This window comes from Apiospora aurea (genome assembly GCF_038362705.1).
Source record: "Apiospora aurea strain CBS 24483 chromosome Unknown utg000007l_segment0_segment0, whole genome shotgun sequence".
NCBI lineage: Eukaryota > Fungi > Ascomycota > Sordariomycetes > Amphisphaeriales > Apiosporaceae > Apiospora > Apiospora aurea.
The window spans coordinates 2,045,344-2,065,033 of record NW_027117394.1 but is presented as its reverse complement, the minus strand read 5'-3'; the positions used below and the strand labels follow the sequence as shown (position 1 = coordinate 2,065,033).

The following is a 19,690-nucleotide window of genomic DNA, read 5'->3' as shown; positions in this document are numbered from 1 at the left end:
GTCACACCCCCAACGGCCTGTCTTTCGCCCGTTTTCGTCCGTACCCGGCGAGTTTTCGATCCGCATACGGCCCAATTGAAGAGCCCGTCGCCCGTCGGAGCCAGCATGATTAGGACTCGATGCGCTGACGTAAACCACCCTTCAACGGCACAGCAGGAACCTGTCCCCTGTACATGTCGCATGTCCTGCATGTACATTAAAGGTACCTATCAAATGTATCCATCAAGGCGCGTTTGCTTGCTTTGCCTCTCTCAATATGTCTTCCTCTTCGACTGGAGGCGCCCTCCAAGTGTCAACAGCGCATGACAAAGCTCGCGATTAGGCAACCAATAACCGGAAGATCCCGGGAATCTGGGAATAGTACTCTAGACTCCAATATTTCTTTTCTTCAGCCCCGATCAGCCCTGCCAGCCCTGTATTGCCTTATCCTTGGCTAACCCTCTCTCAGCTTAGAACTCGAATCCTCTTCAAGACAAGGGTGCGGATATCACGAGTCGACTTTCAATGGGTGTCACCATCCAGGAATAGACCTGTTGTGTATCCTATCTTTTTGCTCCTTCAAGCCCCCGGTGGCTACCACAGGACGAGAAGGATTCCGGTTTATCGACGGAAAGGATCACGGGCTTGGTCAGGCGTCTTATCATGGCGTTTTCTTTGGCAGGAGACAGAGGACTCATCGGGAGCGTTGAAATCTCAGGATCATATAGTCCTGGTCGCATAGGAATAACGTATATATATCGCTACACGATGCGTAACCTTCTCGGCTGCCATGAGATATCGTAGGAAGTATAAACGACTAGAGGACCGTCAGTACCACTAGATTAATCATAATCCAGACAACCATGGCCTCAACCCGTTTCCCTACCTCGAGTAGCTTCTCGCAGCTACTGCTTGGCTTCTTTTTCTTCTACTTAACCGGCTTTACTACGGCCGCCGCCGTCCCTCGCGCAGATCTCAAAGCTCTCTTGACTGATCCGGTCCGGCAGTGGTCAAAGGGAACAACCGTATCCTTCAGTGGCACTTCCCGGTTCCAGGAAGCGACAGAGCGCTGGACCATCTTCGACCCGCCGACGTACGTTGCCGCCATCAGTCCATCGACAGAAGAAGATGTCAGGAAAGTCGTAAGTCGCAAGAACCTAAACAATAAGAAAACTTGATTCTCTTCTGACAGACTAAATTTCTTGCTCCCCAGATCAAACTCGCCACGCTCTTGAAGTTCCCGTTTCTGGTCACGGGAAAACGCCACGGATACACGACTACCCTTGGTCGCCTCCGTAACGGGCTGGCCATTGACCTAAGCGGGATCAGAACGCTGGATGTGAACAAAGCGGCCCAAACCCTCACCATCGGCCCCGGAGTGGGCGCAGGCGATATTTTTAACCCTCTTTTTGAAGCCGGGTTTGAGCTACGTATGAGCTCTCCTTCTTCTTATAGATCTCCCCAATCTGCTGCCAGTTCAAATTCTCACCCGCCCCTTCATCGTTCACAGAAACCGGTAGCGCCACCTGTCCCAGCCTGATCGGCGTCACGCTCGGAGGTGGCGTCGGCCGCTTCACCGGCGTGCACGGCTTGCTGCTCGACGCGCTCATCTCGATCCGGATGGTCACATGGGACGGGAGGCTGATCACCGTCTCCAAGACGTCCTACCCGGACCTGTTCTGGGCCATTCGCGGAGCCGGCGCCAACTTCGGCGCCGTCGTCTCGGCCACCTACAAAGTCCATCCCTTGCGGAACAATGGCGATATCCTCAGCGCCGACTTCTACTTCCCCGCCAACAAGAGCACTGAGTACTTCAAGGCGGTGGAGGCCCTGGGCGGTGGCAAGCTGCCCGCCGAGATGGCATCGATATCGTTGGTGTTGTGGAACAATGATGCAAACGAGGTGAGATTTTCCTCACTTTCTTCCCCTCTGAATTTCCAAAGCCAAGAGAAAAATGGAGAAAATGAAGCTGACGAGCTACCTCTCCCTATTACAGACCCAAGTCGGCGCCAACTGGGTCTACCTAGGCCCCGAGGCCGAAGGCCGCAAAGCCCTAGCCCCGTTCCTCGCCCTCGGCCCGAGCTACCAAAGCATCAGCGTCGTCAAGTGGAACAAGCTGATCGCGACGGCGGGCGGCGGCGTCGAGGCCCAGACCTGCGCGGACGGCCTGTACCGCGACCTGTACAGCATGAACATCAAGAACTACTCGGCCGCGACTTACTCCGCGTCCTTTGCCAAGATGGCCGACTTCTTCGCCCGCTACCCCGAGGCGCGCACCAGCATCCTCCAGTTCGAGTGGTTCCCGAACCAGGCCGTGGCCGCCGTACCCCTGGGCGAGACGGCCTGGCCTTGGCGGGACGCGACGGGATACGTGTAAGCAAAGCATATTAACTGCTCCTCGACTAGCCAACCACTTGTTCTTTGATGTACTGACCGATTGGTGCGTAATCACTTGCTTTTAGAAATCCCAACATGATCTGGAGCAAGGGAGCTTCCGCCGCAACCGCAAAGGCCGCCTCGGCCCTCGGCCACGAGCTCCGCGAGGACCTTCGCGCGACGGACGGGTACCCCGAGCCCTCAGTCTTCGTCAACTACGCGCGCGGTGACGAGAAGCTTGAAGAGATCTACGGTCGTCAAAATCTGCCGAGACTAGCCAAGCTCAAGAAGCAGTGGGACCCTCATGGCTTCTTTAGCTTCAATAACGCGCTGCCTACCCGGTATCCTTGATGAGACATGCACAAGGCAAGGGGATTGGAACGTGAGTGCGCAGGATCGCCGGTTCAAGTCACTTCATCTTTCTATTTTTCCTGATAGATATACACCACAGACTCGAAGTCCCATTTCCTACATGTATGTTAGTATACGTTTTATATAGAACTCCTTATTTATAGCTAGGGAAACCAAACTTGTTATCAGAAAGTAGTTCGATAAGTCGGTGCGTTCATTAGTCTTGAGAAGTCCCTAGAGGAATGAGCCAATTGAACTCACTAGCATGTTGTCGCGGGAGCAGTATCCGTCGCGTCTCACCGCCTATATGCGGGAGGGGAACGGTCCCCTTGTAGTCAGTGTTCCTAGGACTTTCTCCTCTACGTTGATTGAGCTGCGATTGTTGCAACAATTTTACCGCAATAGTTACACGTATAATTGCAGTAGAATCTAATATCATTGGGTATTTGCCTTCATCGAGGACCGAACATAGCACGCTTACCTACGCCCTGAGCGCCTGCGTCTTCGCATGCAGCCAATCGATAACGACCGGCATGTAGGCACTAAGACTGTCTTCCATGATGCTCCAGAACAACCGAGTCGCCTCCTCTTCGGGAAGGTCCAGATGGAACCTCTCCTGGACCTTGAGGACAGCCTTGTCAGGCTCAAGCTTGATGTCAGGGATATTGGCGTGCACCATGAGACTGAACAAGTTCAGGATCAGGTTCGAGGATTTCCGCAACGCCGCGAACGCCAACGAGCAGTACTGCTTAAACTGCAGGTACAGATCGCTGTTGGACCCGCCCATAGCATCAACCATCTCCTTGCTCAACTTCACCGCGGGGGCGAACGGCTTCGGGTCGCGTCCAAGAATGAAACCAAAATCGGCATGGAAGAAATGTCCATCTGGGGTGAGCAGCAGGTTTTCGTTATGCCGATCGCCGACACCGAGGATATACGTGATGACACAGTAGCCGGCACAGGACTTGACAAAGGCGTCCAGGGTTTCCTTGCGGACGCCCATTTCAGCGCGCTCGTCAGGGTTATGCTGCTTGAGGTACGCGAGCACAGGATTGGTGCGATGTTTCTTCGCAATGTGGGCAAACGTCTGCGAAGGAACGAACTGTGAGGCACCAGCCGTCGTGCTGGTAGCTAAAATTTTGTAGGGAGAAAGCTTAAGGTCCAAATTCTCCTTTTGAAGCAGCTGGTCCATAAGCGTGATAATCTGGATTACGAGCTGGTCCTGCCGCAGATCATCACCAGTCTTGAACATCATTGGATACTTGCCTCCTGATACCGTCTTGAAAGTCGCCATGATCGGCGACAGAGACGATTTGAAGACTCGTGTTTCCTCAGGCACAACACCTGTAATCATTACTGACGGATCCAGTGGAAGCGGCAATGGCGGCTCGATAACGAGCATCTCTGTCTTAGGATCTGCAAGAAGAGCCTTGACCTTGTCGAGTTTGCGGTTGGAGGACTCATGCGAGGCCTGGATCTCGCTGGAGATTTTCGAGAAGACCGCGATGAGTTCTGCTTGGCGCTTCATGGTCTGTCGAGTCTCGAGACCACCAGGTCGGTTTTCCAATTCCCGCATGAAATCGTATTGCACCTTTGCATACATTGTACGGACCTCAGGGCCTTGCTCCGGGCTCTTGTCGTCCCATTCAACTCCAAGATACCAATAGAAGTAATTCCCAAGGGTGAAGTTCTCGACAGCTCTGGAGATCAGGAACGTTGCTAACGACGATGCTTCTGTTGCAGGATGTCGAGTATCGGTCGATATGTGCTCAAACTTGAGAGCCTGTACCAACTGTAGCAGGTAGAGCATCAGCTCGTTGTCATCGGCTTTGCTCAGCCTATCAACAGCATAGGCTCTCACAGCCGGGCTGTCAAAGGTTGGCCCAAGCAGCTCCAGCGCATCATCAACATCGATCTCTGTCCACTTTGCAAGTACTTGGATGGCTTGCTTTGACTCGCTTTGGTCCTGCCAATTGACGGACTTCACGAATTTTGTCACCGCACGCTTATCCTTGGTCAAGTGGTAACGGAATTTCCAAACGAGATCCTTCTCCTCCAGTGTGAGAGTATGAGTGGGCGAATACGCCATTATCATATTAAGCTCATCTCGGACTTTGGCATTGGGTCGCAAGTCTTTATCCAGAATACCATGACGATGCTGGCTACGAACGAGTCGCCTATGTTTGCTCTCTGCAGGGTTGTCTTTCGCAGCGACTTCAGGGTCGTATATCCTTACAATCCGGGAGCTCCCGCCTGCGCTTCCGTTGATACCAGGGCCGAATTGGACCTCTGGGGGCGGCTTGATGTCGATGTTGGATTGAGAGGCCGAGAGCTGTTGAATGGTAGAGATAGGAGCTGGGGGGTATTCGTGGTCCGTGAAGACGACCGGGAAGTCAAATCGAGGCAGCTCGATCGTAAGAGTGAACTGCGAAGGGCCTCCTTCCGCGTCATACTCCGCGTCAACTGATCCGTCTTGCATAGAAGACTTGTCGGCTTCCTGTCGCAGGCTGGCTTGTCGCTGAAGCGACTTGACCGAACTTCTTGTGACCTCGGACGCTCGTCTCTCCGACACTCGCCAGACCAGATGGTCAAGCCATTCCACCTTGGGTATCTCGTCCATCTCATATTTCTTAAATAGCTTGTCCATTCGATCCATCTCATCGCGCTCCTTATCCACGGTGGCGAGGTCGTTCTTCTTTGTTCCCTGCCTCCTCTTAGGGACAGTAAACGGTGTGGTCGTGCCGTCGTTTCCGTCTGCCTTTTGGTGGCGATGTATCATGCATTTTAATCGACCTTTCTGGACCTGGTTGTCTTTGTCAAAGAGAGGCAGTGTGGTGCCTCCAAACGGTATCGCGTGGCCTTGAGCTTGCTTGCCTCCTGTTGGAGAGACATCCCAGAGAGTTATGGCTAAGCAGGAGTTGAGCGGAAGCGACTTGTAGGGAATGGGAATATCGAGCCATTCGTTCCAACTGCGAGGTTGTTCTCATATTAGCCAACACAACCGCTAACATCCGACGGGAAGCGCCCAACCTTCTCTCGTTCTTGAACGCTTTGTATGATGTCTGTACTGGTACAGTCAAAGGCTTCGAGCCAGCCCAAACCTGGACAGTGACATATAGATCCGAGTAGGGGCTGCGGACCGGGTTAGCGACGGGGGTTGTTCCGCTGGAGATAAGCGCTGGGCGCATACCTCGTGTTCGAGCCGATGTATCGGAGTTCTGGCCTCTTAATCAATGTCGACTCTTTCTGCGGTGTTTCGTCTCCTTCGAGATTAACTCTGTCGATTTGCGCATTCAGTCAGGACGTGGCACGTCTACAAGAGGGGTAGGAAGTCAAGACCTTACATGCGTATGCTGAGCGGATAGTCGAGCGACACCGATTGCGCGAAGGAGAAGGTATCCATCCTGAAGCACCAAGACCGTGCATGGCAGGTTCCGGGAACTACCTATGCAGGAGATGGACAAGAAGACGGGTGATCTTGCACAAGCGGAATGGGTCGGAAAACCAAAGAGTTGCTGTCATCGGCGCCGAGGTTACATCCTTCATACAGTCAGTAGGCCAGGTCAGTTAATCAAGACAGGGCGCCACAGCAGTCACGTCACTGCCACGGAACAGCGACCGGCTAGCTATTTAGATACATATCGGATATGCATCTAGCGAAGAGGCAGGGGGGTCCTTTGGTGGGATGTTTCACCAGCTCTGAGCCTCTGCCCCACGTTTCGTTCTTGGCTCCAGCGCCTTAGTGAGCCCGGTTGGCAAAGGCAATTAAAACCAAAACGCGTCGCCAAGCCGACAAGACGCGTTGAATAACCCACCATCGGCACCAATATATTGAAATCAGGTTCACTTATCCCGCCGCCGATATCCCGAGTCATTGTGAATCAATTGAGCAGGTCCAACTCGTCCGGTTCGAAAGTCGGACTTGCTCTTACTTGCTAGCTGCTGCGTAACGTGACGCGCGGCTGCTGTTTACAGCTCAGCACATTCAGATACACCATGTCGACAGATGGCTCCTCCACCGAACCAGATTCTCCATCGCGGGCTTCGGACAAGGAGAACAGCTCAAGGACGTTGGTCATGAGAGACAAAGGCAAAGCGGCCGAAGGGGCTGCCAAGAGGAAACGAGCCACCACAAATGACAGTGGCCCGGCGTACTCAAGGCGTCGCACTGCGACACAGGAGCCTGGCGACGAGGATAGCATAGGGGAGCTCTACGACCCCGATCAGTCAATTGAGCAAAAACGCGAAGTCCAGAGGGGGCTCCGAGACCTGATCAAGAATCTCAAGGAGAACGGCGATGAATTCCTCCAAGCCGATTCAGAAGGTCTGCATGAGACGCTGCGCAGGGCTAATGCCTTGTCCGCAAATGTGAAACAGACGACTGAAGCTACCATCGACTCAAAACTCCTGGTCAATACAGTAGATGCCACTTACCGCAAGACTATGCGCCTTACTGCCGGGAACACTGCCCAGGGCGTCGACGTGGACGAGTTCATCTCCAAATGCATCACGTTCATGAGGTTAGGTGGTGGAATTGCCGACGATGACGCTCCTGACTTGTCCAGTACTCAGCGCCAGCGAAGGCGTCCTAACAGAAGCGCGCTTGCTGCCATGGACGAAGACGAGGAGGAAAACGACGACGCGGGAGATCCTTTCAACTGGGAACATCTTGGAAGATTCGGTGGCTGCACCCAGGCTCGACGGCCTGCGACTCCCGGATTCCTCTTGGGGCCACTGTCAGTCGAGAAAAAGATACGCAAAGTGGTGAAGAGAAGTGCGCCTTTCCGACCCGGGAATCTCCAAGAAGTTCGGCCTGAGGTGCTGAATCCGGATGATATCCAGAAGAACGAGAATGGTGACCTTGCTGGCATCTGCAAGGCGGTATTAGAACGCCTCGTGGAAGTTCAAGCAACTGCACAAGATTCGGCCCAGACCGCGTTTGAAGCTAATGATGACGAAAAGACAGCCCGAATCATGGAGAGATATGGGCTGAAACAGAATGGAGGCATCGACTTACTGAGATTTGTGGTGAACCCCAAATCGTTTGGCCAGACCGTTGAAAACATGTTCTATGTCAGCTTCTTGATCAGAGATGCCAAGATCCAACTGGAATACGACGACAACGGCTTTGCAACCTTAGGTAGGCGTTGGCCGTCCCAGATTATTCTCGCGGATTATATATTGACATGCTGCAGTGCCAATCGATAAAGACGACCTTGAACAGCAGCAGAATGCTGGTCGGCAATCCTCCAGACAAAGACAACAGGCGGTTTTCCATCTCGACATGGACGTATGGCAAGATATAGTCGAAGTGTACAGAATAAGAGAGCCACTCATACCACACCGGAGAGAGGAAAAGGTAAAGGGGCCCGGGGCCCGTGGCTGGTATAGTTAAGCTGAGGAATAATGTACGGAAGAACTGCACCAAGCGCTGGAGTACAGTAGTTTGTAGGGGAGATGTGGCAGGCTGCGTGTTGTTCTCACTGTAACGCACAGTCCGCCGAGGCCAGCGCCAGCGCCTGGATGAATTCATGATACCCATTATGGCTTTTCACATTTACATTCCCTTGTGTTGTTTCTATTAACGCAGCGAAGTGATAGGCACCGAGTTGGGCTCATGGTAAACGCAAGATCGTATCATTCCAACAACCTACTGATATACTTCGCCAGGTATGCTCAGTGAAATCATGATACCAGGTTGGGTTTGCTCACTGGAATGCGATCTTGGCCGTATGTGTTACCCTCTGAGTAGCCCGCTTTCTCGGTTCGTCTACTATAAAGCAACTGACAAGAGACCTCTCACAAAGAGAAGCTAGCGACAGAAACTATTCGACGGGCTCGGCACATATTCTTCAAACCGACATCCCAGCGACGACTAAAGGCAACATCCCTTTGCTATTTAATGCTCAAGCGCAAGTTCGAGTGAATAACAGATTCTGCCGCCTAATGCTAGCATAGCCGTTGGCCAAGCAGACAAGGTTTGGTTGCGGAAGCCTTGGTGGTGATTGTGATAAAGGACGCTTCAAAGAAGCTTCTACCGACAATATTCACCACAATAAGACCAGCTCAATGTGACAAAGGGCGCTCTATAGTGCAATGGGTCCCATCCGGACGCACTGCACATGATGCAGCTTTGTACAGAGCAAGCTTTTTCAATCAGAGCGTTGGCTGGACATGCGGGACTTCACAAGTGAGCTATCGAAATATGACCAAAACAATAGGTCAACCAAACTTTTGCCCCTTTGCTCCTAAGGAGATTTACTTGGTTCCAGACAATAACGCCTGTGTTATCTTTTTCTTCTTTTTCTCTACTTCTAGGAGGAGTCTTTGATCGTACAGCAACACCGTAGGAGAGAGACTGTGACACGACTATGGAAGACGAAGGCGGTTCAGCGCCATTTGATCCCGAGGGGCCAGGCTTGAGTCAGAGCTCTGGTTCCGAGGGGGGACTATCAGGATCTCCCCCGCCTTACATGCCGGCTTCACGACTCTGGACCAAGAACTTGCGAATGCCGACCAGTCCGGGTCCGGGTCCGACGAAGCAACAGACCGCGGCAACGGCGATGAGCCAGGGCGGCAGCCGACACCCTCTAGTCCAGACTCCAACCCCTTCGCACGACCACCATCCAGGGGCTTCTCCCCTCCGCCGCTTCGGTTCTGGGGCGAAGAGGGTATAGCCGAGGAGCGCCGAATCAAGGAGGAGATAAGGGCAAAGGCAGCCGAGGAGAAGAAGAAACGCGAGGAGCTGGAGGCGAAACGCAATCCGGATAAGGCGCCCCGGGACACGTTTCCAACCAAGTCGGACCTGGAGCTTGCCCGCCCCATCATCGGCGTGCTCAAGCAGATGGCCAGAGCGCACGGCGTCGACGGAAAGCTCGAGGATGGGATTCTCCGGCAAGCGATACACGAGAGCGCGACCGCCGAACAAGTCAATGGCGCATTTGCTCGTATGCTTATGGGGAACCACCACATGGCGGACTTTGCGGATATCCAGACGGCTGCGCAGCGGGTGCCCCGATCCCATGGGTTCTCGGGGGATGGCTCGAAGCTGTACCAGGCCCTCTTTGACGCCATGGTCGTGGACTATGGCAACAAGGCAGGGTACCGGGATGCACAAACGGCACTGGAAGAGGAATCCCGAGCTGCCAAGGCCACCATAAGGCAGCTCACCGCCGAGAAGAAGGAGTTTGAAGGGCAGCTGAAGAAGCTCCGGAACAACGCTGAAGAGACTGAAGAAAAGATGTTAATGCTCCGGAGTGAGCGGGGGTACCTCCGTCAGAAGTTGTCAGAATGTACCGATATGGTTGAAGAGGTCAGACAGCAGCTGACGAAGGAAAAGAAGGATCTCGAGGAGCAGTTGACGAAGGAAAAGCAGGATCTCGAGGAGCAGCTGAAGAAGTTCCAGGATAATTCTGAAGAGTCTAAGGATACTATAGAAAGACTCACTAAAGAGAAGGAGGGTCTCCAGGCCAAGTTGGAGAGCGACAAGCAGGCATTCGAATCCAGCCTGGAGAACGAGAGGACGGATTTTGAGGAAAAGCTGACAAAGGCCCAGGGCGAATCTCAAAACTCTGCCGAGATGATGCAACAACTTACCAACGACAAGCAGGAACTCGAACGGAAGCTGAAGTCGAGCGACGACGACGCTCAACAATCCAGTGACAAGTTAACCCAGTTGGCAGGCGAAAATAAGGATCTCGAAGCAAAGCTGGAAAAAGCGCTGGAGGACGACGGCTCCAAGGAAATCATCCGACAACTGACCGACGAGAAGCAGGACCTCGAGCAGAAGCTAACGTCGAGCGAGGACAACTCCCAAAGCTCCAGCGATACCATTCGAGAACTTACCAGCGAGAAGAAGGACCTTGAGCAAAAGATAAAGTCGTTTGAGGAGGATGCCCAGAACTCCAGCGATACGATCATCCGACTGGGAAGAGAAAACAAGGCTCTCGAGAAACTGCAAAAGGCGCTGGAGGACGACGGTTCCGAGTTGCTCATCCGACAACTGGCCGACGAGAAAGCAAACATCGAAGAGGAACTTGAGAGACACAAGAATGGCGCCAACCTGCAGATACAGAAGCTGACCCGCGACAAGGAGAACCTCGAAGAGAAGCTGGAAACCGAGGAACAGAACCACGAAAACAAGCTGGAGAGCCAGAAGGAATCGCTCGAGAAGCGACTGGAGGCCCTTCGGGCAAAGTTCCACAAGTACATCAACGATACCGACGAGGATAGGCGCGCAATGGTGGATATGCACGAGAGAAGCGTAGAGAAGATGGCCAAACTCATGGCTGATTATCAGGCCTGTGGCGAAGCAGTGACGAGGCTAGAGGGCGAAATGAAAGAGGCGCGCAATGCTCTCGCAAAGTACAAGGCGAAGAACACGAAGTTGCGAGAAGAGCTTCAAGGACTCCAGAAGGAGCTCGGGGAGGCCAAGAAGCGTATTAAGGAAGGAGGAGGGGCCGACGGTGGTGGTGGTAGCACTGCTACTAACAGGACTTTTACGCCGGGCACTACATCGTCAGCGACACGGTATAAGTATGACAGGCTTCTGGAATACTATAGCAGGTAAGATACATGCATACGCAGATACATACGCTCTGTAATCTTTTCGTGAGAAACCCCCCTTCTAACCAACGTCGCCACTCAGGGTCGAAGAGGCACTCAAGTGGCATAAGATCGGCCTCGAAGAGGGCGGCCAGCAGCTCGTGCAGGAGGGTGGGAAAAAAGCCGACTTTGACAATTATCAGGCCAACCTAAGGGCGAGCTATGAGAAGACCAAGGGGAACGACGGGAAGGTCCTAGAACCGTTTTCCGAAATAGCCGCGCACTTGCGCGGCGCAAATATACACATCGAGGCCGACGCCCATCTCGTCCGCAGCATAGACGATCTGAGCGCCAGCTTCCATCAGTTCAACTTTCTGGGACCCCGAAAGCCCAGATCGTGCCTGTCCCAGATCGCGGCGATTCCGCAGCGCCTGGTGCAGATACCGAAGCGGCTGCTGGGGTGGGCCAATAGCCTCGGCCTCATGCCCCTGATCAACCTGTTCATGTTCCTGTTCTTCCTGGCCGCCACCCTCGCCGAGGGCAGCAAGTATGCGCATTGGGGCAGACCGAACGCCACGTCGCGGGCGTTGTTCGCGGAAAATCGGGCATACTTCTGTGTGAGCGCACCTCACATGAGCTTCTTTTACGATATGGTGCGGGACGTCCTGGGTATACCGAGATTGACCTAACCGTACTGTTTCTAAATCCCTCGACCAACAAGAATAAGAAGATACCAACGGTCAGGAGGGAACGCAACTCCGAAGACAGCCAACTGAACATCATGCCCCTGCCCCTTTCCAGTGGGGGCAGCCCAGGCATCATACAACCGAACAAAATAAATTGGCACTACTAGGCCAGTACGACAACTCCTTGGAGACACATTTCTTTTGTCAGGTTTCGTTATCATAACGAACAAAACACGTTGGCACTGACAGAGCCAACACGACACTCCGACGAGGCATCTTTCTTTTGTTGGGGCCCGTCAATATGCAACGGGCAAAATACCAGTACAACACTCCGACGACACATCTTTCATTTATTAGTTTTTGCTATTAAGGGGCTTATTGGGATAGCATGTACACGTCCGTGTATATAATCGAGGGTTTTTGGAAAGTTCGCAGATTTTTGGGCGGGACGTACCAAAATTCCACTACAACGCAACCGCATCTACTGCTGCCCTTCTTTCACAGCTGGAACAAGCTTCCCCTCGCGGTTTTCTCCCGTGATCTAGAAGTTCGTGGCTTTACTCAAAGGCACTGGTAGCACCAGGCGCGTCTCATGGGAGGGGCTTGCAACTTGAGGTTGGTCAGTGGTACATGTCCAGCTGAGTGAGGATGCCAGATTTTTATGTAGCACATCAGAACCTATCCCTTGATGCGAAGAGGCTGCTGGTAAGGAAGGGGCTTAGTGGTAGATTCGAACGGATTCTATCAGAACGGCGTCAGGTCCAAAAATTTCTCACCAATACACACATTTACATCATCCAGTGACTCGATACCGGAGGTTCTTGGCCTATTGGCCAAGAAAACAGCATTGCCCGATACGAGCCCTCAGATCGCCGTCCAAAACGAAGAATGTTGAGTATTACTATTGAAGCACGTTTTCCCCTCGGACCATCCATTGACATATGCCGCCATGATATCCCGATCGCGCTGACTTACATAGAGTTCCCCCTAACTCGCAGGCGTCAGTCCTCTAGTGACAAACGATATTTCCCACGGGTTGTGGGGATGGGGAGGGGGGGCTTATCTCCTGCTACTTTAAACTCTCAGGTCCCCTGTATTTCGGGATAGGTGAGGCTCCCCCAAGATGCCCCTGAACTATTGAACTCTGCACGACATCCGGCGAAATAGTGGTGCGTGAAACCGCGTGTTTTCCGCATGGCTCTTCCACGCCTCGACGGATCGATCATGCCCATTCCTAACTTGGGCCAAGATCAACTTCACTTCACCTCGCCTCTTCTCTCGGCTTGGGACTAGAAGCTCCCCCTCGGACCGTTACTCTACGTCATCGACTACATCACCAATGTCCCGAAATATCCCACCGTGCTGTTCCCACAGTTAGGCATTTTTCCTCCGGCCAATTCCACGACAAAGTTTCCTGGTCTGCTCCGGGACCCTGAATTCTGACGGAGGAGGTCCATCACCGCGTTCTCCACCACCATCCGAGAGCGGTCGCACTGATCTCGCGCCAGACAGAGCCGGCGGCAACGTTCATTGTGATGATGTTGGAATTTTTGCACGTCCCATCAGGGACTGCTTGGCGAGGCTTGCCGTCCCAACCCGCCCTTCAAGCCCTTCTCCGATTTCTCCTTGGCCCGCCGTTTATGGTTGCTCAGCTCCAAATCACTCACAAGTAAGCGACGGATCATGAGCTTGGCTTTTTGGAGAAGAGAAGAGAAGACGGTGAAGCCTATAATAATCAATTTTGGCCTCATTCTTGTGTACTTGCAATAGGACCAATTGCACCTAATCATCGCCGGATAGGATACATAAGGTTACCCGGCCCAGTGCCCCGGAATCAGATGTGATTGAGCTGCCCGACATCTGGTATTAGCGTCGTTTGCCAACATCGTCACTCGAATCACAATGGCCACAGCTACCTACCTAATTGATACCCGGACCAAGGAGGCGGTAGCAAGGATATCTACTGCAACAACACAGAGATAACCCGACGTCAGTCATCTGAACTTCTTGGCTTGGCGGTATCTGTGCCTGAATAAGACGTGCTTTTTCTGGAAGGTGGTGGTGGTCGACGAACGCAATCTCCTCCCGCACATCACCTGTATCCGTGGTCGGGATGTACCCGGAATGATCGGTATCAAGCAACCATGGTAGGCGCCCGTCTTCCGCAGATCCAGTTCCTGGTCACCACTGCGTGCGACAATCGGGTCTGGCCGAACGGGAAATGATACAGCTTGCTTGACTCGCAAGCCGGCGCGATCATACGACGGACATATAGCCTATTCATGTGATATCAAATCATGATCCTCTGCTGCAACAAACTCGAGAATGTGAAAGAATAGTCGAGCCGTAATCTTCTTTCCTGTACGTATAATCATGCCGGCCTTCTAGATCACGGTCGATGCAGATCAGGGGTAGTAGCCACAATTTCACCTACCGCAAAGAGGCATCCGAAGTTCCCACGCCCTCGGCCCCGCAAGCAATGCGATGGTCCCTTGGCCAAGATCTATCAGTTGTAGTCGTGTGTGCTTCTCGGAGATCTTGGCATCGCATTCATGCCCGTCCACTTTATCCCCATCCGCCCCCCACAGACCACAGAGCAGGCGCCCTAGCGACCCTGTTCTGTACGGAGAGCAGAGCAACCAGACCTTGGACAGGTTTGCCAGTGGCGGGATAATATGCATGACATAGTCGCCTCCTACTTGCTGGATATGGCCGTGGTGAGCCCGAGTGGGCGATTACGCACGTCTGGGCGGCTGTGTGTGTGAATCTCCAGTCTTCTTTAATATGGCTACCCTGAATATCCCCATGGAGGTGGGGCGTGTGCCTTGGTTGTCCACTGGCAAGACTGGCCTGGCTTTAAGGCTGAGCCCTGAATGTCGTTCTGGCGCATCTCTCGGAGAATTGGCGGCCAGCCATTGATGAGGAGGTCTTGTACATGTCAGGGCATACAGCACACATGCAGGCTTGACAACAGTGACCAACCACGCGGTCATTTGTGGACTGGATTGCCCATTCATTTGCTTAACCGTCCAATCTAGGACCCGAAGTTGAGGGCGTGCATTATGTATCCACCGTCGCCAAAGCCTCAAAGCTACTTAGTACATCGACCTGCTCTACTTGCCCAGCAAGCCAGCTCATCAAGGAACAGAGTGGTGGCGAGCGGTGCGGGTATAGATTCCCGATCTCATCTGGTGTTCTTGCGCTGCGCCCTTGCGCCCGCCGTGCCTGCTAGAGGAAACGATGCGAGAGACGATGCAACTCAACCCAGACACAATTCACGCAAACAGAGATCCAGAAGAGTAATGTCAATTTTGCAGATTGGGCTGTTTCCTCTTATGAGAGAGGTCGCTACCACCTACACGTACTGTAGGAGGTGGCTTGCCGATCCATCGGTCTAGACTTCCACTGGAATCTGCGATCCGTAGGTGCGCATTACCCAGTTTTAAAGCCGTCTCTAGCAAAAATGGCCAAATGCGGCTCTCCGGGCAAGCACAAGCAGCCTCCTCCATAATAAATCAGAAAGGGTGGCAGGGTGGCAGGAGTCCGATCTGAATGCTGCACTCCAGGCTGCCAGGGCTGTAAGTTCGGTACGATTCGCGACCGAAACAAATCTTTCTATTAGCGACCGACGAAGGGGCTCCCAACCCAAATGGCAGTAGCCCGCAACACTGACAGCAAGTGGACACATACATACTTACACATGATAGCTGCCGGTTGGGACAGGTTCTTTTTTGAGTGCGCGCCGCATCAAGCGTCCACAGAATAGGCTTTCCGATGGCGAGGATGCGCTGCAACGACGACTAGTCATTTTTGTTTCAGTGATTGATAAAATTTGGGCGGGCGGGCGTGAAGCTCACCATAGCTGACCCAGCTCGGGTTGCAATCGGCAGTTGGTCGTAGTACCAAACGCGCACTCGTCAGCTCATTCAGTGTTTCCGAGTTGTCCTGGGTCGGGGATCTCGTTCATGGAAGGGATGAGCGAGGAAAAGGAGTTGGAAGCATCTCCCAGTTGATTGGGTTCAAAGGCGTAACGTGGACGGCAACGCAACATCAATCTTCATACACGCGCTGTTCCTGCGACGAAACCTCAGCGATGTCACCCCCAAATTAGCCAGCTAGGTCCCCTTCGCATATTAGACGAAAGAAGACCTTCCTAAGGTGAAAGTAGCCTGTGACTGACTGCACTGACGCTGGCCAGTGAGAGAGTTCCGAGAAGACCGACAGAAACATGGCCGGGCATGGCAGCAGCACTGGAAAGTCTCGGCCGAAGCCCGCCAACCAACCAACAGCAAACGGATCACGCAGGGCCGTTCGAGGAATTGAAACACCTGGCCAGGCGTTGCCACTTATTCTGTGCAAGATGCAGAGTTCTGGACTCAATGCGCCCATCGTACGGTGCCCCATTCTTTGCCCTGCCTCCCTTTCGTCCCGCTTCGACAGCGCCGGTGCTTCTGTAATATGACAGGAGGACGGACAAGAGCTTGGTCGGTACTTACGTGCTATGCCGTACCTAGGTGTAGGGTGCTGGAGGCCCCGAAACACGAGACGCGCAGCGTAGCATCCACCAACGTTGGCTTTTCCGTAGGCCTCCTCCGACCAATGACAGGAGGCTAGTGCGAGGAACGAGGGCTTTCAGCAGCGAAACGTCCCATCAATTCCGCGCAATCGCTGGCGCGGTTTTGGACTGCTGCTTCTATTTCTGGCTGCTGTCAGTCCCTTCCTAGTAGCAGCTCGCTTGGCCGGGGCCCAGTTTGCTAGCTGGTCCAAACGTCGATCGATCGTGTGCCCGATTTTATCGCACAGGTAGATAGCTTGGACTTCGGTGCAATGCAGGAGGATACCTACATACTAGAGGCTGCACTACAGACATTGGTGACTTTCGATTACAGGATATTGATGTGATGTACCGAACTTGGCCATGGGGCACATGTTATAATGTAGGAAGGGCAAGAAAGACATGGGGACAACGGTATCCTGGCATGTCCAGCTCCGTTCAATACCGGAAAACCTGTCTGCACGCTGGAAATTCTGGCCCTGGTCTAGCCAGGTACGCGCACGCCTGCTGCAAGCAGCGGGGCTTTTTGGGACGGCCTCTGGCGCTGGGCAGCGTTTTGCTTGCTTGGTCGATTACACTTTTCAGCGACCGTTAGGTTACGTGCCGGTAGATCTTCCACCGGCAGTGCATGCGCTGCAACGGTCCATCCTAGAAGTGGACGATGCGCAGGCGCTCTCCCGCTTCCTGTGCTGCAAATCACTGAAGGCACTTGGCAACATTAGATGAGATCCTGCCACTTACCTGTGCTACATGTAATCTTCGGCCGCCCTCAGGGAATGCAGATGGTTATCAGATCAGGAGGAGCAGCAGCGTGTCAGCATAAACCTTTTACAAGCAGCAGACAGAGGCCCAGTGCATGTGCACGCACGCACAGGGTCCTTGATTGATGGATGGATCGATGGATTGATTAATTGGCCGACCGTAAAAAATAGCCACCCACTCACCACTCACTCCCCTCAAGCTGCGTAGTCGTCGTCAACCACAGGTAGGTGGCTTCTTTCCCACCCATTCATTACCTAAGTTGGTACGCATCTATACCGCAGAGGGGAGGTAGGGAGTAGGGGGCGTGGCGTGGCGTGTGGTTGTTAGGTAAGAGCTTCGTTCATTTGTATCAAGATCTATCTGGTCGTCCAAGAGCACATATGTACAAGCCCTAGACTGTGCTTATCATACAAACCCGACCGCCCTCAGGTGAAGAGTCCAGAAAACTTACTCATACCACATTTTGGAGCATTCGACGGTCTCTGGGTGGACGCTGAATTGGGTTTGAGCCTGCGCCGAACGACCACCGCCAACCGTAATTCTTCTGTTTTGGCGATGGTATCGACACACAATCCAATACGTTGCGAGGCCCGAGTGAGTGCCGCCGCCCAGAAAGCCTAGAAGCCAACCTTGTCCTGAGAGTCCCCATCTTTGGTAATGGATGTGGGGGAATTCCATCCTCGGGACGGAGCCCACTCCAAAACAAGCAAGGGACGGAGACTGCGAGCTAGCAAAGAGGACATGGACTAGGTAATGCTAAGGTAATAAGTTGAGCCATGTACTGCAGCGATGTACTCACTCGCTCGTAACGGACCAGGAAGTAGGTTCTCGGTTCTTGTGGCCTTCCCAGACTCCCGAAGCTTGGTCATCGATCTTCCCTCTAAGCTATTGATGTACTTGCATGAGACTCGAGAGAATTATATAAGGGTAGCTCGTCCTCATCCCTTCAGACTGGCTCTATTCATCACCACTTCACCAAGCTATCCTGTCCTGTCCTGTCTTGTAAGCAAGAACAGCTCCAACAGGTCCAACACCTACAAAGCAAGGAAACAAGGCTGCGTCCTGTTCCTGAACCTATCCTATCCCTACCGATACTCTATACATTATCGTGTTTCCTGGAACTCTAAGACCCAACTCTTGTGACAAACACACCCACCCAACTGTATCTACCGATCGCCGTCGATCTCGTCCGAGCTCTTTCTGGTTCCCCATTATCACCATACCATTCTTAGACCTATTCCCATATTTCACATCACATCATCCGTCAAGATGCACTGCTACTGCGCCAACTACTACGTACGTTTATCACCAGCCGAGCGAATAGCTTTTCCAGAGACACTAACACATTGGGTTTTCAGAGTGCAGTCAACTGCCACAACAAAGTCTCCCAATTCGGAGAGCGATGCCGGCTCTGCACAGTACGTTGCACCACCATACCATATAATATGTACTACAGCACACCCAACTAACACCATTTCCTCTTTTCAGGTCATGAACGAAGGTGTCTCTGCCCGATACGAAAGTTTCAACCACCAGGCTCAGGCTCAGAGCTACCAGCCCCAGAGCTATCAGGACATGCTTCGGGATGACTCCAGCCGAGAAGAGCGCCGAGGCCGCCAACGTGAGCGCAAGGGCAAGGACTCCCGCAAGTCGCGACAGCACAGCTAGACGAAGAGGACGTATAACAAAGCCCCGTCACGTCATAGAATCAAAACAACAAGAAGTAAAACAGGCCAAAAGAAATCCAAGGACCAGGGGAAAGGGAAAGAAAAAGGGGCGGGGGGAGGACGGACGGGAAACCGAAATAAATTCACACCAAGTACCGCGCTCACAGGGGGCAACGGCGCTGTCGAATGCTGGGGATATAGAGCCGCGACATGGGATTTTGATATATACACCAAAAGGGGAGCCACCAGGAAAATACCCAAAACGACCATTGGCTTATCCAGGCAGGCATTGGAAGTCATTAACAGCAACACGGTAGAAGCAGTTGGTCAAGGGAGTGGGAGGAACAGCTTGCTACGCAGCAGCGACCACTCGGGAGTACATAATGAAACAAAAACTAATACGACTTTATGATCATCATCAAACACCATCCATTGAGATCGGGCGAGTTGACAAGCAAACACGGAAGCGTCTTCGTTGATAGTTACCTTCCTCTGTATTTACGCCGTCCTTATCGGAAACTCCCGCCTGCGTTAGGCACTATGCAACACGTTGCAGGTAAGTTGGACTCAATGCTGCGGGCAATTACATATCGGCGGCGTGGTGGTGAGGAATTCCGTGCTGATCAATTATGCTGTACGGACTGGCAGGACAACGAGAAGAGCCAATCAAATGCCCAATCGATGACGGGCATCTCCAAATGGCTGCCGATCGAGAACCCCTACTTTAGCACCTTTTTCTCCCCCAAGCCCCCTGCCCACCAATGACCCCT

General features: G+C 53.0%; 5 protein-coding genes across 5 annotated transcripts; 3 read left to right on the top strand and 2 right to left on the bottom strand.

The window, feature by feature from the left end:
• Positions 1-842: 842 nt before the first annotated feature.
• PG986_010895 (uncharacterized protein) lies at positions 843-2,706 on the top strand (the record flags this gene model as incomplete). Its single annotated transcript, XM_066847117.1, has 5 exons — positions 843-1,121; positions 1,172-1,409; positions 1,490-1,881; positions 1,976-2,352; positions 2,442-2,706. The coding sequence occupies 5 exons, from the start codon at positions 843-845 to the stop codon at positions 2,704-2,706; spliced, it is 1,551 nt and encodes a 516-aa protein (XP_066696608.1).
• Positions 2,707-3,187: 481 nt separating this feature from the next.
• On the bottom strand, positions 3,188-6,109 carry PG986_010894 (phosphatidylinositol 3; the record flags this gene model as incomplete). Its single annotated transcript, XM_066847116.1, has 4 exons — positions 3,188-5,675; positions 5,737-5,838; positions 5,897-5,983; positions 6,051-6,109. The coding sequence occupies 4 exons, from the start codon at positions 6,107-6,109 to the stop codon at positions 3,188-3,190; spliced, it is 2,736 nt and encodes a 911-aa protein (XP_066696607.1).
• Positions 6,110-6,702: 593 nt separating this feature from the next.
• PG986_010893 (Nse4 C-terminal-domain-containing protein) lies at positions 6,703-8,101 on the top strand (the record flags this gene model as incomplete). Its single annotated transcript, XM_066847115.1, has 2 exons — positions 6,703-7,846; positions 7,902-8,101. The coding sequence occupies 2 exons, from the start codon at positions 6,703-6,705 to the stop codon at positions 8,099-8,101; spliced, it is 1,344 nt and encodes a 447-aa protein (XP_066696606.1).
• Positions 8,102-9,175: 1,074 nt separating this feature from the next.
• PG986_010892 (uncharacterized protein) lies at positions 9,176-11,807 on the bottom strand (the record flags this gene model as incomplete). The annotated part of the gene is made up of 5 exons (XM_066847114.1): positions 9,176-9,935; positions 10,036-10,096; positions 10,552-11,007; positions 11,342-11,459; positions 11,535-11,807. 5 exons carry the CDS (start codon positions 11,805-11,807, stop codon positions 9,176-9,178), a joined length of 1,668 nt encoding a protein of 555 aa, XP_066696605.1.
• A 6,715-nt stretch (positions 11,808-18,522) lies between these two features.
• PG986_010891 (uncharacterized protein) lies at positions 18,523-18,921 on the top strand (the record flags this gene model as incomplete). The annotated part of the gene is made up of 2 exons (XM_066847113.1): positions 18,523-18,549; positions 18,742-18,921. 2 exons carry the CDS (start codon positions 18,523-18,525, stop codon positions 18,919-18,921), a joined length of 207 nt encoding a protein of 68 aa, XP_066696604.1.
• Positions 18,922-19,690: the final 769 nt, after the last annotated feature.